Raw genomic sequence first — 17,336 nt, 5'->3', positions numbered from 1 at the left:
AAACATTGTCTTGAAAAAACAAACAAACAAGAAAACCCAACAAAAAGTAAGAATATTCATACTGATATGTAAACCAGCATTGGATCTCTCTCCTAAATCCCCTCCCTTCTTTGTTCTATCCCCACCCCTCACCCCCAGGATCTCAGGTAGCCCAAGCTGGCCAGGAGCTTGCCAGGAGCCAATGATGACCTTCAGTTCCAGACCCTTGTGCTTGCCAATTGCTCTAAAGTATTGGGATAATGGCTGTGTTTGACCTCACCAAGTCCTTAATCTTCTTTCTTAATTAAGAACTGTTCTAGTAAACTCCAGCACCATTATAAAAAACAGTTTGCAGTATGAATATCACTGTTGGATCATGTGACCCTAGAATTAGCCTTCACACATTTCTATGGAACCGCACCCTATACAAACAATTCCACATCACGCAAGATGTCAGAGTGTACAGCAGTCACCATTCGACTGCTCTATTTTAAGATAACATGGCCAAGGAAGAACGTTAAGAAAAATGTTAGCTACTAAATCTACTAATCTAAGAAAAACTTACACACACACACACACACACACACACACACACACACACACTACATGATCAAAATGGCCATCTGTTGTTTGAGGAAGTCCTTTTAGGACATCGATGAACAAACCTAACTGTTGTCCCAGTTAGGTTTCTCTGCTGCCATCGGATAAACTAACCAATGACAACTTAGCAGAGGACAGAGTTTATTTCACCTTACACCTCCCAGGTCACTGAGGGAAGTCAGGGCAGGAACTCAAATTGGGAGGGAACCTGGAGGCACAAACTGAAGCAGAGACCATGGAGGAGGGCCGCTTAGTGGCTTGCTCTCAACAATTTGCTTAGCTTGATCCTTGTTGTACCAGGGACCACCTGCTCAGGAGCGACACGGGCCACACATCCTCCCCTATCAGCCACCATGCAAGAAAATGCCCCATAGCGATACCCATACAACAGGTCTACATGATGGAGGCCTATCTCCAACTGAGTCTCTCTTCCCAGGTGACACTAGGTTGTTCTCTGCTCTGTTGTCTCCAGCCCTGCTGTGTCTCTGGGGGTGAGATCACAGGCCTACTGGGAAGTGCTTTTCTTCATACTAACTGGAGGGTCAGCAGGGGCTGTTGTCGCTGTTGTGTGCTTGGTTTGTCACCTGAAGCAACAGTTATGATTGACTGGTCAACCTGTATTCTCTTCATCATTGATGTGACAAAAACTTACAGGCCTGTCTGTCAGGAGTACTGTTTTCTAGAGCTAGATGTAGAGCAGCATACACTTGTAGTCTTTCAGCAGGTGGGGCTGAGGCAGGGGCACTTCGAACTCGAGGCCAGCCAGAGCTACATCAGAAGGTCCTGTCTTAGCCAAAGCTGAAACAAAACAAGATACTATTTTCTAAAACTAGATGGCATTTTCCTTCATTTTTTGCAGGGTTTAAACATTATCTCATGTGTCCTTTCACTTGGTAAAATAAGCACCTGATTGATACACAGCTTGAATACTATGAAGAAAGGGTCCTTAATGAACTTTCCTCTCCTTGGCCATGGGGGAGGATAACCACTAGGAATGGGAATTCTGTGCACGCACAGACATCGTGTGTCATTCTCATGTCCTCTGTATGTGAGGGACGACAAGCATTTGCTCTTCTGCGCTCTGCCTGCCCCTCTCCCTCCTCCTCAGTATATGCGGGAGCTTTTGTTTTGTTAATATATAAAATATCTTACTCTGCTCCCTTTTCTGGTCTTGGTATATTTGAATCTTGATAATTCCAAGCCTATCGAAAAATTCTCAGCCAGTACAAGAAACCCTTGTATCTTTTTTCCCCATTGCAGACTTTGCTATGTCCACATTTTATCTTCATAGAAATACCTTTAAATACATATTTTTCCTTAATGATTTCCAATCAAGCTAGAAGTCATGACTAAGTGCTTTGTTCCTACTGAAACTCATGTTCCAGTTTGGACCCAAGGTAGCAGGGATCATGGCTGGTGGGGCTTTAAGAAGTATTTAGAATCCTGTGGATTCTGTTAAGAGATTAACCTGCTCTGTTAGCTAGGAAGTTATGCTATTTTGAGGCTGTGTTCAGTAACTTCTCAGGACCTCAGCCTCTCCAAGTCCACATCTGGAATTGCTCAGTCCCTGGAATCTGCTGCTGCTGTTCTAATTCTCTGCTATCCTTCAGGAAGGGTGTGTCTAGGAAGAAAGCCGAGGTGTGGGGCTCACCTTGTGTGCTGCTCACTCTACAAAGGCCAGGTTTTACTCTGGCTCAGTATCTGAAAAGGGCACACTGTATACTGAAATTACGCTATTTAGGTTGACTGCAATCTTGTTGCTTTTGTATATGATGCTGCTAAGTGAATGGTATGATTATCACATAAACACATCATTCTGATAAATTTGTAAAACAATTATTGCTGGGTGGAAGTCAGAGGACAGATACTAGGCTCTTCTAAAGAGGTCCACACCCATTATGTATCTTTAAAAACATGATCATTGTCATCATATCACCACCACCATCATCATCTGTATGTGTACGTGTGTGAGAGAGGGAGGGAGGAAGAGAGGAAGAGACAGACAGACAGACAGACAGACAGAGACATAGACATAGATAATTTGTGGGCACTTGTATCACAGGGCGAGTGTGGAGGTCAGAGGATAACTCTATGGAGTCAGTTTTCTCCTTCCATCATTATGTGAGTTATGGAAATCGAACTCAGGATGTCAGGCTTACACGACAGGCGCCTTTGCTCGCTGCATCATCTCACTTGACCCGTGACCCATGTCTATCTTCATAAGTTTGAATTATATGGTGTCTTTTCATTCTGCAGTCAAGAGGAGCCAGGTAATTCAAATCACCTTCGTATCGAAAGCCTTGACTTTTGCACAATTATTTCAGAAGCCCTCCACGTTTTCTGCTTCTGCTCTTTGCTAGTTCAGGTTTGCAGGCCCGCACTCAGAACTACTCCTGCATTTCAGAGGCTCAGTGGCCCTCGGGCCACAACAGAGAGGGACAGATTGCCTTCCTTAGGGAAAAATAAACAAGGAAATAAAATGATAAGGCTTTCTCTGTCAATCATTAAAAAAATAAAATGTAATCCTCGGGTACACACATTTATAAACCCAAATGGGCGAGGGCAGTTCAGTAAAATCACAGTATTCTAAACTGCGACTACAAATGGAAACAGCTTGATATGTTCAGAGTCTGTCTGTACAACCCAAGCACTGAGCCTCGGCAGCAGTGAGTGCTAGCCCTGGTTTACATTCTCTCCGCTGTGGAGGAGGAAAAACAAAACCACAAAAATTCTATGTGTAAAGGATCTGTGGGTGCCTTAAAAAAATAAACTTTAGTAAAGACAACTGAGGGAGAGGGAGGGAGGAGGAAAGAAGGTAGAGGAAGGGAAGGAGAGAGAGGCAGAGAGAGAGAGAGAGAGAGAGAGAGAGAGAGAGAGAGAGAGAGAGAGAGAGAGAGAAAGTGTGTGTGTCAGTAAGTCAGACAGAAGGGTGCTGGAGAAAGGGAGGATACAAACACACATGTTTCTTCGTGTTCCTTGCTTGGCTTCCTCCAGGTACGACCAGAAGTTAAGCCTGAAGTCTTTGTAAGGTTATACTCCCAGGGTGCTGTGCATATCATCCCCTTAGCTAAAGGCCCTGTATTGCCTCTTATCTCCTTCCTAAATGTGACTGAGGGCCTGAGAAATGTGGATACAGGATCTTTACAGCCAGAGGCGCCATTAACCACTTCCAATGTCATGAGACCGGGATACCAAGTCTCCTAAAAGCCTTTAACCCTGGCATCCTTTTTCTTTCACAGTTTACCCTCTTCGCCATGGCTGACTCTGCTCCAACTCCTGGCGTAATTAGTTTATTCAAGAGGACTACCTCAGGCTGGTGAGCTGCCATGGCTGATACAGTGTGCTTTGCCTCAGAAACACTAGGGCCTAACTTCACCAACCCCCAGAAGCCATATTTAACAAACAGAACAACAACAATTAAAAAAAAAAACAAAAAAACAACCAACCAAACCAGGCATACTGACTTGTAACTGTGAGCCCAGGGCGGGGGAGGCTTATTAGCCAAGTCAGTGAGCTGCCGGTTCAGCGAAAAATCCTGTCTCAAAAAATAAAGTTGGAAAAGAACGAGAAAAGACACCTGACATCAACCTCTGGCTTCACACTTCTGTGTGTGTGTGCACGCACACGCACGCGCACGCACACACACACACACACAGAGAGAGAGAGAGAGAGAGAGAGAGAGAGAGAGAGAGAGAGAGAGAGAAACATCACATAAATAAAACCAAACAAGGTAGAAATGGCCGAGAGGCTGTCCACTGGCCTCTGACCTCCAGAAATAGGTGTGCCCTCCTCCCCCACCTATTCAGCATGAGGTGGGGGGAGGGATTGTGCTAGTATTTTAAAAGGCCAAAGCTCTAAGTGAGGCCTTCAAGTGGAGAACTGAGCAAAGAAATCACATACACATAGGGAAAACATAATTCTTTAAAAAACGTTTTTTTTTCCCCCTTTCATTGAAAATATTCTCTTCTCATGTACTATATCCTGATGACAGTTTCCCTTCCCTCTATTGCTTCCAGGTCCTCCCTACCTCCCCTCTCACTTTAAATACACTTTGAAATCCCTATGCGAGTGTGTTGAGGGGGATGGCTAAGGATCGCTCGCCACTTGCTGTGCAGAGCTGTGTGAACTGGATGGTCATGGGTTTACAGTGTATGGGAAGGTGTGTGTCTGGCTCAAATATTATCTCAGAAAACCTAGGACGGTTGCATTTTGTCTGGAGAACGTGAAGGGAGAGTGTGGGAGCGATGTGTTGTAAGCTCACAGTGAGACCGGTTTGTGAGGAGCCTCGGCGGTGGGGCAGGCGAACTGTGGGGGCTGCTATTCACCAGGTCCAGCGTGTGACCACAGTGAACTGTGGGGGCTGCTACTCACCAGGTCCAGCGTGTGACCACAGTGAGCTGCTGGGGTGGCAGGGGAAAGGAAGTCTGAAACAGCCTTTCCCTCACTCTGTTCCACCACCTCTGTTTGCCCAGCTCACCCCTCTCTTCAGCGTGTACTGCACCACAGACGGTGCCTTCTGGGTTATCCTATACGATGGCACTCTGCGAGGCTTTCTGATTCTTTGCTTATCTCTTTTGATCTAAATCTCAGCGCTAGGAAAGACCCAGGCATAGGCCATCTGCTCCCATTCTCCTGCTTCTTCCCTGTGACACATCCCTTCCTTTATCTCCTGACACTCAGCAAGCCCAGGTCTAGTTTGAGGATCAGGCTCCTTCTGCGCACGCGTCCTGCGCACCGACCCTCCTCCGAGGGTCCTACAGCAGCTCTAGAGGGCTTTCCTACCTGCTTTGTTTTCATTACAGTAGCCATAAGTTTGAAGCATAAATCAGATCAGATCGTAAAAGCCCACTTCCGTTTCCTGTGGCTGCCATAACAGAGTACGTTAACTCAGAACGTTAAAACAACAGCAGTTGATTCTCCACAGTTCTGGAGGTCAGAGGTCAAGGTGTGGACAGAAAAAAACCAGACCCTTCGGTGCGCAGGCCCTGGGAAGCCCCACTCCCTTCCCCTCTGTGCATCTTCTGTGGTTGCCTCCCTGCAGTCCGCGCCTGGCTCCCTTTGGCTTGGCCTCCCCTTATCTGGGTTTTTGACTGGTTTGTTTGGATTGGGGATTGGGTATCTCTAAGTAGTCCACACGAATCTAAACTGTCACAATCCTGCTTCAGCTTCCTTAATGCTTCCCTGATGATTACAGGCGTGTGCCACGACGCCTGGCTGTCAACTGTTTTTTTTTTTTTTTTTTTTTTTTGAAGGTAGGTTTTTTTCTTTTTTTTTTTTTTTTTTTTGCGCATGTATTTCACTGTTTCCCAGGTAGGCGCTATGCTCACAAAGGTCTTTCCTTAGCCTTTCTAATGCTACATTAGAGATACGAGCTACTGTGTGTTCTTCTAAGGGTACTTGTAATGGAATTTACCACTCGTATGATCAAACCTCAAGGCCATAAATTATAACTACAAAACCCTTTTTGCCTAAATAAAGACATCATAGGGACGAAGGGACACGGGACACACATGGACAAAGACAGGCAAATCTTCTACCAGAAGCTACGCAACTGCTTGTAGTCTGTGTCCTGGCTAAGCTCTGGCTGCCTGTCCTACGAACTCATCTCTCCAGCTCCCTTTGAGTCCCAGGCTCTACCCTCTCTGGGCATTCTGCGACTTCTCCTTAAGACAGGTCTTTCCTATCCCTGGTCTTGTCCTGCACTGACGCTTTTTTGCTGTCTCCACAGCCGACTCCCTCTTTAGGACTTAAGTTCAATATTCCTTCCTTTATCTCGTACTCCATTTTGATCACCACCTGCCACCTGCTCCTTTTCCTCAGCGCTGACTGTCCCATCATAGTAGGTACACAAGGATGTGTGGGTTTCCTTCACATATTTGTCTTTCCCACTGGACTATGAGCCCTTCATACCATTTTAGAAATGCATCTGCTTTGTTCTCTTGTACACGTATATTTCCAGAACATGATAGCACCTCGAACACGGAAGCATGAACTAAAAGATTATTAAATCAACAGTCCCTCCCTTCTCTGTTTTGAATAGGTTAGAGAACTGCAAATAAATGACTTAAAACCCCGAGTGGACACCATGGGACACCTCTTCGCTATTAAGAGTTATCGTGCCCCACCTAGCCTGGGCAAGTCATAAAACTGAGCAGAAGGAATAAGGTGTATCTGATTGTTATTAGCAGTGGTAAGGGTCTTCCTGCCCCAGGTACAGCTATGTGCCCAAGGCCTTCATCTCCTCTTTGTACTCTTGGTCTTCTAGCCAAAGGGATGGACTGTAGCTTCTCAGAATTTCTAGGACATTATGATACAAACTGACTTTTCACCTTTGACCTAATACTAAGCTGCAGAATTAATGTATGTGTCACAAAAATCTCTTCTTTGGGATGCCTGGGATTTCCCAGCCTCTTCCCTCCCTCTCCAAAGCCCTTGGCAACCAGGAATACACTGCATACAATTTGTCCAGTCTTCCTTTTACATTCATGAAACCAAAACACACAACACAACCTAACAAACTTAAGAGTTGCTTAGAGAAGGAACACCTGCATTTATAGAAACTTTTTATATATAACAACAAGAAAAACGCTTGTGTATCTAATACGTGTCCTTAAATGTGGCCCCAATATATCTGATACAAGCCGGGTTCACAGGATAAACACCTACAGGACAACACATCTCACTGGAGAGAGGCAAGGATACAAGGTCTTTGTTAAGAGATGGAATAAAAGGATCAGAAGTTCAAGGTCATCCCTGCTTGCATAGCAAGTCTGAGGACAGTCTGGGGTTCATGGGACCCTGTTCTAGAAGGAAAACAAAAAATCACTCATGCTACCAGTGGAAAGGGACTGCAGTTATAGACTGGGGAAAGGGTGAGGCTGCATGGTTTAGAGGACAAGAGTTTTCTATTTACCCCCAGATTTTGAAAGGAGTAGCGCTCATATGCCCAGTGGCCCACTTGTTTCCCTGAACTGTCGACAAAATGGGTCCCAGACATCCTTATCATTTCCAGTTTGCTCATAACTCATAATAGTGCTGACACCACTTCCTTGCTGGCTGATGGCATCTTACATGGTCAAGCAGGAAGCCCAACTTATACCCTGTCTGAACTTGCAAGTACGTAAAAACAATCACAATTATGTAACTATCACACTACCACCATAAACATGTACATAGGAACATTAATTCCAAAGACCAAAATCATCGGAATCGGCTTGCAAAAATAATTAGGCATACATTTTATTGCATGTCTTCACTAATATTACAGACACCATTAACAAAAAGAAACAGTCACTGCTCAAAAGACATAAATCTAAACCTCAGCTTTGTGCTCATTCAGAAATCTTGTTAAAATAGCAATTCCAAAAGACAAGGCAAATCTACATTTTATTCATTAAAACTGAGACAATACAGTAACTGAGAGTATACAACTTAAAAAATAGATCCTTTGCCTGGATCTGAGTCTGCTAACATTAATGACCACGCAAGAGCCTATTTTTTTGGCTGAGTAAACACACTTTCCCTTACAAACAAGGTATTTATAGAAACCCTACTGATGACTATATTACCATTTTAAAGTCAAAACAAGCGCTAAGATGCTTCTGTGGCTAATCTATTCACAGGACTGCTCAAGTAAACAACAACATAGAGAACTCCTTGCTCATCAAATATTTTCCTAACATTTAAACACATAAATTCTACAGCAAAAGGGAGAACTTGGGTGGTTGGCCAAAAATTGGAAATAAGTGACCGAGTCTTTTGCATGTTTCACTATGGTATGCTTTGGGAATGAAGTTGGAACATGTCTGCGTATAAAATACAATTCTAGTTTCCTTCGTTATGTACATTATTCTGAGTTATACTCTTCTGACAGAAATCAACTACTAGCTTAAAAAGGACTGAGGGGCCATAACCACTAATGCAGAGAGACAGGTAGCACAGAAGAAAGACTCCAGTCTTAAAAGCCTCTTCTCTCTTCTGTCAGGGGCACAGAGACACTAAGTAAAAGTATTTTCAATAGTCCCTTCTGAATAGCATCCATTTAATTCTCTCATGTGACAGGGCTGACCATAACAAATGGCAAAAAGACAGGGGCAAGGAGAGACTGCATGTAAGAGAATCTCCTCCTGAATGAGCACTTTTATATTTTTTCCTTAAGTAAAACCCAGGGTCAGCCTTAGCTCATGGAATCTAGACAGTTTGTCCATAAACTTTAAGGATACTGGAAAACTTAGAAAAAAGTAGTAAGAGATTTTCCTTCTAAGAATCAGTGAGAAACAAAACAGTCATAGGTACACACAAACGCTAATGGTTTCACATGGTCACCCTAGACAATTTACTTAAATTCAGAGTTTATAAAATTCCCCCTCTCCATCCCAACTATCAAGCGAACATTGAAAACAATTTTCTTATGAATTCCTGTGGGCTGGTTCTCTATGGAACATGCACTTTTCGTATCAAAGTCAAGAAACTGAGACTCCCAAATGTGGCCTGTGCTTTCTGGATAAAATGTTAGTAGGGAACTAGTAAAAATGTGGTAAAACATGTTTACTTCTGAAATAATTTAGTTTGGGAAATATTTGTATTCTTAGTCAAAGATTGTTTTGAAAATTAAAATCTTTAAATAGAAGAACCAGTTCAACAGTTGTCAAAATAAAATGACTGGAAAACTATGATAATATCCTCCGAGAAACACACCGTTTCAGGTGAGCTCAGCTCGTGTAAGTTTAAAAATCGCTTTTCCATCTTCAAAACTGAGCGCTGTCCAGCTGCTCAGCACTACCTGTGTTAACAGTAAAGACACAGAAGTGTTTCTGGAAGTGGCAGAACTTCCAGAAGGGGAAGGGGGGAGAGAAGCACAGAGGGATGTACAGTTGACCTTTAGACTGAAAGGGATTCTCAAGACCCAATCTAGCAACACAGAAGGGGAAACTGAGGCCCAAGCAAGATAAACGAACAACTCAATCGAGGTCACCCTTCAGCTGAGACATTTGTTCACACTCAGTAAGAGGCTGCCCAAGTGCCAGGCTGTTCCGGGCTTTCAAGGAGCTTCACAGCACCACTCCACAATGACCAAGGCAGCCTTTTCTTTCACTTGCAATCTTAAGATGAAGCCTCTAAATTTCCAGGTCAGCACGAACTCTGGGGGGTGGGGGTTGGGGAGTAGAGGTTTGAACACTGCAGAACTGGGCTCACTTTCAGTCAGTTTCACACATTTTAGGAAACACATTTGGGGTTAGCTTCAGGGAGGTCTCAATTGTGTTTACTTCAAATGATTAGGCATTAACAAAGGGAGGCACAGTATTCTGAATGCGCTTCATTCTAGTACATTCATAACCTAAGGAGGTGCAATCAGAAAATGCCCTATTACTCACAGCCAAGTTCACAGAGTGCAGCTTACAGATGTGAGGTATGGAGATGTAAGTCAGATCAGTACAACAGCTCACAGTTACAGAGAACTGAAGATGATGGCTCACTGTCCTTTCTGAGATACCCATCTGTCAAAAAAGACCTCCGAACCACCTGTGGGGGCACACGCCTGTAATCCCAGCACTTGAGAGGTGGAAGAAAGACTCAGGAGTTAAAGGCTTAGCCTAGGATGCACAAGATGTGTCTCAAAATAAAACAAAATAAGACCTCCAAACTTGGCATTCAGACCAGGACTCTCTTCCAATAAAACATACCAACCCCAGGCCTGTTCCTCAAGATCAAATTTCTTCAACTTTTATTTTATCAAAGACAAGTTGTTTTTTAAAAACCTAAAATTTAATGTGCTGGCTAAAAGAATGTAATCAAAAAGTAATAGCTCTAATTACACATTCACATGTTTTGATTAAAAAAACAAAACAAAAAAAAGTCCATGCAATGAATTTACCAAGTCAGAATGAATCCTACCCCATTCTGCCTGGACATTTAGGTTCTAAACATTAAGTGTTGCATGTATTTTGTGGTGCTGTGGGTCAGATTCAGGGTCTTGCACAAGCTAGCTAAGCATTCTATTGCTAAGCTACACACTCAGCCCACACTTAAGTGTTTGTGCATCTCAGTTCACAACAGCTTTCTTTAAGGAGTTGCAGGAGACCTTATCGACAAAGCTTTTAAATAAAACAAGCCGAGAGCAGAGAAGGCACTTTGAGCTACTGAGCAGCGGTGCTTTGTGTACCCAGCTTCAGAGTGAGATCCCAGTGTTCTTACAGACAGCTGCCAGGTGACTTCTGGTAAAATACAATCATCACAGGGCACGGTGACATTCCAGAGGCTACAGTCAGCTCCCGAAGAGAAGGTGCTGTTTTGCTTGACTATTTCTCAAACCTCCAGATCTGGTTTTTATCAAGGGCATCACAGGCTTTCATGTGTACACTAGGTCGGCCATCGGCTGTCCGGTAAGCACTAAGGCAAAGTCTTGTGTGAGGGTGAAAAATCGTTCCGTCTTCTTTAAAATGCCAAATGATGTTTACTGGAACAGGGAGCCCATCTTTGGGGCAGTTTTGCATCCCTACATAATCCTTTTGTTGGGGGACCTCTGCACATAATTCAGTCACGGAATTAAATCTGATTTCTTTGTTTGAAGTATATTCAAAGAACTGATTGCCTCCCTGACCATGGCATCCAAACAACGAAAGGTTAGCACCTGTAGGGTTGCTGTCTGGAGCATTATAATCTAAGCACTCGGAAGAGATGCCCATGCTGCGGATGGCTCCGTGCCAGCCAGGTCTATCCTCGGGGACGTGTAAGTTAGAGAACACATTTTTTAAATACCAGTCGAAGCTCTTACATTTCAGCCGTTCCCTCAGTAACTTCCTTTCAGATATATCGCCATAGGCCTCTTTCCGAGCCGGAGGGTTCCGGTTATAGAAATGTTCTTTGTAGTCATCCATCCAGACTTCGGCCGCCCTCGCGGTATTCTGTAGGAAGTTGGGGCGAGCATAGGGCGCGCGCTTGGGAAACACGTGGCCCACGTGAGAACATGGGTGGATCTCCAGCTGGCCACCGCACTGCCAAACCCTGAAAGACAACTCAAGGTTTTCACCTCCCCAGACTTCCATGCCAGTGTCATAGGTTCCCAGGTACTGAAAATACTTCTTGCTGACAGCGAACAGTCCTCCTGCCATGGTGGGTGACCTGATAGGGTCAATTCTTGATGTCCGCCTGTCCCTTTCATGTTTGGGGACAGAATGCCACTGGAAGGTCAAACGCCAGTCAAAACCACCAATCATGGGCTCCCCCGTCTGCATGTAGAATTCGAAAGTATTCCAGTCAATAGTGTCGATAACTGGACATACAATGGCTGTTTCATCTTTGCTGATCCTTTCCAAAAGTGGTTCCAACCAACCAGAGTTACACTCACAGTGACAATCCAGGAAAGTCAGGACATCCCCAGTGGCAAAAGTGGCCCCAATTAGACGGGCCCGGACCAGCCCCTCTCTCTTATTGGTTCTAATCAAGCGAACTCTATCGAGGTTGCTGATGTACGTTTCCAGTTGCGCCTTCAGATAAATTCTGTCACTCAAGTCATCTACCAAGATGATCTCCTTTAAAAGCACAGCTGGAGACGTTTCTAAAACACTGTGAATGGTTCGAAGCAGAGTGGACCAGGCTTCGTTGTAGAAGGCGATGATGACGGAGGTGGTGGGGAGTGACCTGTAGTGGAACTTCTTGGCCTTACACTCATACATTCTTTTATCCTCTATGTGGCGGTGCAGGGAGATCCTGTCACTGAGGTAAATGTTGATGGCGTATCTCTCAATGAGTTCTTCTTGCTGCTTCAGTTCACTCTCGCTGAGCTGGAGTTTGCTTGCTCTCCCCCATTCCCCAAGGGCATGGGAATCTGCAGGGGGTTTTACATAAAGAGGCTGAGACAAATCCTCTTCCCTTGTTTCAAGGTCTGGGAGCCGCCTTGGCCCCAGCTCCCTGGCACGGCCGGCTCCTGGGGAGGCATACAAAGTGGAGACTGAGAAAGTCACCAGAATATAAGCCAGTGTTAAAAGTGCCAGCAGCAGGCAGCTCTTGCCTGCCCAGGTCCACCTCACGGCCATCCGGATCCTCACGGGTCGTGTGTAGAAGCGGCCACCGAGCCAGCACGCGGGGGAAGTGCAGTGGATCCTGAGGCTGGAGTTCCTGGCTCAGGTAGGGGCGAACTTCTGAGAAGGTCCCTCCTTTCATGTAGGCGCTCGGCTTCTTTCCGACGCCCGGAGTTTCCTAGGGGTCACTTGAGACCCCTCGCTCCCCCGGCCTCTGGTGCAGCTCAACTGCTCGGTCCTTACTTCCTCCTGCTCTGTCTCAGAACTTTTCACAAACTCTCCAGCCAATACTCCACCCTCCCCAGGCGGATCACAAACCCCTCCCCTTCCCACTCACTCCTCCTGGTGGTTAGTTGACGAAAGTTGTCGGTCAGACCCAGACCAGCCGAGTACATACTGTGCAAAGACCCGGGGACTCAGAGTGGCCCTGTGCACCCCATCGCGCCTGGCTCTCTCAGACAGGGATAAAAGAAACGCTTTCACCCAAGTGAGCTTTGGTTACTGTGAGAAAAGGAAAGAAAGAAAGAAAGAAAAATAAAAAACTCACCAATTTGTTTGCCGTTGGGGCTGAAGTCAGCGGAGGTGATCGCAGCTTTGTGACCTCTAAAATAACGTTCCAGAATCGGATCCTCCTAGGACGGAAAGTTGTTAGGTTTGAAAGCAGGTGCAGAATTCAAACTCAGGTCAGAGGTCAACGTTGCCTGTCCCTCCCCCGGGACCGAAGAGGACCCCGCAGCATCCATCAGCCGGCAGCGAGGGAGGCGCGGGCATCGTAACTCGGCTGAGAGGCTCGGGCACTGCCCCAGCTCCCATCCAGAGGGGTCCCCATCCGGAGGAACCCCCCAGCCCAGGCACCGGTGCGAGCCGCCGAGGGACCCGCCCACCGCGCCGAGCCGCAGGTGATCGCCGCCGCCTCCCGCTCCCTTTAAACCTCCCAGGTGATTCTGACGCAGGCGTGCGGCGGAACCCAGCCGGCAAGTCCCGGAGCCAGCTCCGGCTCAGTCCCGAGCGCCGGGATCCCGGGAGCAGCTCCCACCGCTCAACCCGGGCACGGCGTCCCGCTCCGGGGAGCCGAGCGAGCTCCGGAGCTCCGGGTCCGGGACTACCTCCCAGGCCTGCCAGGCCCGGCGTGGTCCCCCTCCCCCGGTCCCGCCGCCCAAAGGTCGGCTCCGGTAGCGGTGGGGACTTTACCGGGCCGGAGGCCATGCGGGAAGCAGACGGCGCCCGGGGCCTTGGGGGAACAGGGAGGGGTGGGGACGAGGGGGGGACCGTGCGGGGCCCGGAACCGTCAGCCCGGAGTGCGGGCGCTTCCCGGTCACTACAACAACGGCGGCCCAATCAAAGCCCGCGCTCCAGGCGTGGCCAGACGAGCCCCGAGACGCCGCCCGCGCTGCTGACAGCGGAGGGCCTGGCGGGAGCGCGCCTCGGGGGGACCACCGCGCGCGCACACAGCGAAGCCCCCGTGCATCCGACGTAGCGGACTCGCGAGTTGGTGTCGGGAAGCCGGTAGCAACCTGGAGAGAGGTGTGATCGGTGGTGGCGAGGCGGATGTGAGACCGTGATCGATGCTATCAGGATTCTATTACTCCTTAAAGAGACGGCGCACAAATTTGCTACACCTTGTGACGACCGGAGAGGGAGCTTGGGTGCACAGGCAAGCTAGTAACAGGCCATTGAGAGGAACTAAGTTCCCTATGTTTAATTACGGTTTTTGCACGGAGTATAGATACAAATACTGGCAGCACAGGATGGATAACATTTTATTCACATGTTCGCCCTGATTTCATTTATTCATTTATTCATATATTCTATTTATTTTATTTATTCTATTCTCAATCGCTTATTTGCATATGCTTTATTAAACTCATACACACCTGAAGTGGTCGGAACACTTAGAAACATATGCTTTAAAGTTACTAGACCACGTGGTTACAATAACGGTTCCCACTCTAGGCTTTTTTTTTTTTTCCTCACACACTATCATTTGTGTGTGTGTGTGTGTGTGTTTCTCAACACACTTTCATTTGTGCTTCAGCAACAGGGTTTTAAAGCTACGGAATGTTGTCGGTGGCAGTTTGTACAAGGGAGGCTACATTCTGATGGTTCTTTACAGCCCTTGACTACGAACAACAGCAACTAAACCCTGCCCTGAAGCATAAAGGACTCAGCTGAAAATTACATATGGAACAATACTTCTTGGCAACAGAATGTCACGATAACTGGTACAGTACATGTTGTATGTAAATGAAAAGTGTCTTAATTACAGGTTCTCTAACTGGCTGTGTTTGCATTTAGTCTTAACCACTATGTAGCAATTATGTAGGTAGAGAATGACTGCAGTACAGTATTAGTTTGACACATGAGTGGTTGTTAAATATTTGTTATATGTTTGACCCCAAGGGCTAACCTTTGTTATAAACAAAACAAACCCCTAAATGCCAACATATTTCCCTACCCTCTAGAACTTGGTGCTGGGATGTAGCTCAGTTGAAGAGTGCCTGATTAGCATGAACTAAACCCTTGCTTGTCTTCCCAGCACCCCATCAACACAACCTGGCATCAGTAACGATAGCCCTAGGGGGGTAGAGGCAGGAGGATCAGAAACACAAGGTTGTCTTTAGCTATACTGTGAGTTTGAGTTTGATGCTAGTCTAAGCTACATGGACTTTGTTAAGCAAATGACAAAAACCAAAACCAGACAACAACCCAGCTGTATTCTAGCTCAAGGAATCTCATATTTTAGTATGATTGGCGCTAGTTGAGGGGATCAGTTACCAAAGATGCTGATTCCGCACAGATGGGGCAGAACCTAGAGCCCTACAGATATAACAGACTGCTTCGGTGGTTGCTAAGGAGTCTTGGCTGTGTATATGAAGAATGTTGCTCTAATAGAGGAAACGATGTGTTCAGCATCTTGCTGTGACAGAGGGCAGTGGTGTAGTTCAGGGATAGAGCATCTGGTTAACATAGAAGAACACGGATTTGATCTCCAGCATTGGAATACACAGAGTTAGTCTCCACCCCTCATATGCCTCTGAGAGAGAGAGAGAGAGAGAGAGAGAGAGACAGACAGAGAGACAGAGAGACAGAGAGACAGAGACAGAGAGAGACAGAGATTGAGAGAGACAGAGATTGAGAGAGACAGAGATTGAGATTCGGTACCAGCAACCTGTGACTTTGCCATTCTATGGTTCACTGTTTAAAAATGTTTAGTTTTGGATGCCGATGAAAACGTAAAAATGGTATTACGTTGTGGAAAACAGTATGGCATTTAGTCAGAAATGAAATAATTTACTCATGATCCAGCCACACAGCGACCAAGCATCTGTATTCACCAGAGTTCGCAGCATTATACGTAGCTGCCAAAAACTAGACACAACGAGTATCCAGCAGATGAGTGGGTAGATAAAAATATACATAAACGATATATCATTTGACCATAAAAGCGATGAAGTTTCCATACATGCAAGTTATATGATAGTTGCTAGCAAGTAAATAAGCCGCACACACACACAGACACACACACACACACACAGACACACACAGACACACACACAGACACGAGCCATGTCATGTGACTAGATTAGCAGAATAAGTGGATGTTTATTTCTTGTAGAGTTGATGACAGGGAAATACTGTAATGTTAGAAATCAAGGCTTCAGGATCTCTCATAGCGGTGTCTACTATTGGGCACAGCAGATTCAAAGAGAGAAAGTTGGAGAGATTTAGTCAAAGAAAAGAGGATACAAACAAGTTTTTTTCTAATTGAGTACTATCTTGAAATCTTCAGCTATCGTGTGTGTTTGTGTGTGTTTTAAGATAGGGAAACCAGAAAGCCAGGAGGCAAAGCAGGTTATGAAAGCCTCCGTCTTTATCACTGTAAACCGTCCCTATACCTGTGGTAGATAGTCCACAGCTCCTTACTGAGTTCCTTTTGTATCACTCAGCTGTTGCCATAGATGGTTGTGTAACAGCTGTAAGGTTCAGGGACACACAAAACTGGACTGTTATTTAGTTCATTAGTAGACAAGACATGCTTTAAATCAAATAGATGAAGAGATGGGCTCCGGGGTGTAGCCTGCTACTGTTACTTTACTAAATGTTCACATTGTCCAGTTGGCTTCTTAGCATTTACGTCTATCCCCATAGGCGCAGGCTACCCGCAGCATTGCTCGGAGAAGCGGCTTTTTGCAGTGGGCAGCAGTCAACGCAGAGACCCATTACTGGTCCAAGTGCTGAGGCTAAGAATCCTAAATAGGACACCTTTATCACATGCCACCCCACCCCTAAGTGTTGAGAAACATTGAAAATGAGCCACCAGAGGGTAAGGATGAGGTGTGCTTTGAAATGCAGTCTCTGGCCGTGCTGTGGGAATTGCACATGCGTGTCAGCTGTGGTTAGCTGCACAGAAACAAGCTGGCCCAAATTCTAGCACAGACGTGGGTGGTGCTCTCTAGACTCCACCCCTAAACTGAGGCACTATTGCCAGTTGCTAGCTATGGGAAGGAAGGAAGGATCATTCTAACTACTAGCTGTTTTCCCACCCTCCAGTGGACAGCTCGATGCCTATGCACATCTGGGCAGCTCCCATTGGACTTGATAGATCATTAATGAAGATGGGCAGTTGGAAGAGGGGACCATTGGGAGGTTTCTAGGGGAAGTTCGAGGGGCAAGATGAAGGGTGGATATGTTTCATTGTATACATGCATTGACCTTGAAACTTTTGTCTTATTCCCG

General features: G+C 46.0%; 2 protein-coding genes across 10 annotated transcripts in view; both read right to left on the bottom strand.

Moving 5' to 3' along the window:
• Poc1b (POC1 centriolar protein B) overlaps positions 1-13,934 on the bottom strand; it is a 168,450-nt gene extending 154,516 nt beyond the window's left edge. For 8 of the 9 annotated variants that reach the window (XR_013106331.1, XR_013106332.1, XM_076920076.1 and 5 more), the window contains exons 1-2: positions 13,791-13,930; positions 13,147-13,231 (exon numbers count right to left, since the gene is read on the bottom strand). Coding sequence is in view for 7 of the 9 variants with exons in the window: in XM_076920076.1 (XP_076776191.1) it covers positions 13,147-13,231; positions 13,791-13,805 (100 nt within the window). In the remaining 2 variants the exon portion in view is untranslated. Of the gene's footprint in view, positions 1-13,146; positions 13,232-13,790 lie in introns of all 9 variants that reach the window. The other variant, XM_076920072.1, reaches the window with a different exon arrangement.
• On the bottom strand, positions 10,275-13,045 carry Galnt4 (polypeptide N-acetylgalactosaminyltransferase 4). Its single transcript, XM_076920071.1, has one exon. The coding sequence runs from the start codon at positions 12,612-12,614 to the stop codon at positions 10,878-10,880; it is 1,737 nt and encodes a 578-aa protein (XP_076776186.1). The 5' UTR covers positions 12,615-13,045; the 3' UTR covers positions 10,275-10,877.
• Positions 13,935-17,336: the final 3,402 nt, after the last annotated feature.

The sequence above is a fragment of the Arvicanthis niloticus genome, chromosome 22, assembly GCF_011762505.2.
Source record: "Arvicanthis niloticus isolate mArvNil1 chromosome 22, mArvNil1.pat.X, whole genome shotgun sequence".
NCBI classification, from domain to species: domain Eukaryota; kingdom Metazoa; phylum Chordata; class Mammalia; order Rodentia; family Muridae; genus Arvicanthis; species Arvicanthis niloticus.
Note: the sequence above shows the minus strand (reverse complement) of the source record. Positions and strands in the feature narration are given on the sequence as shown.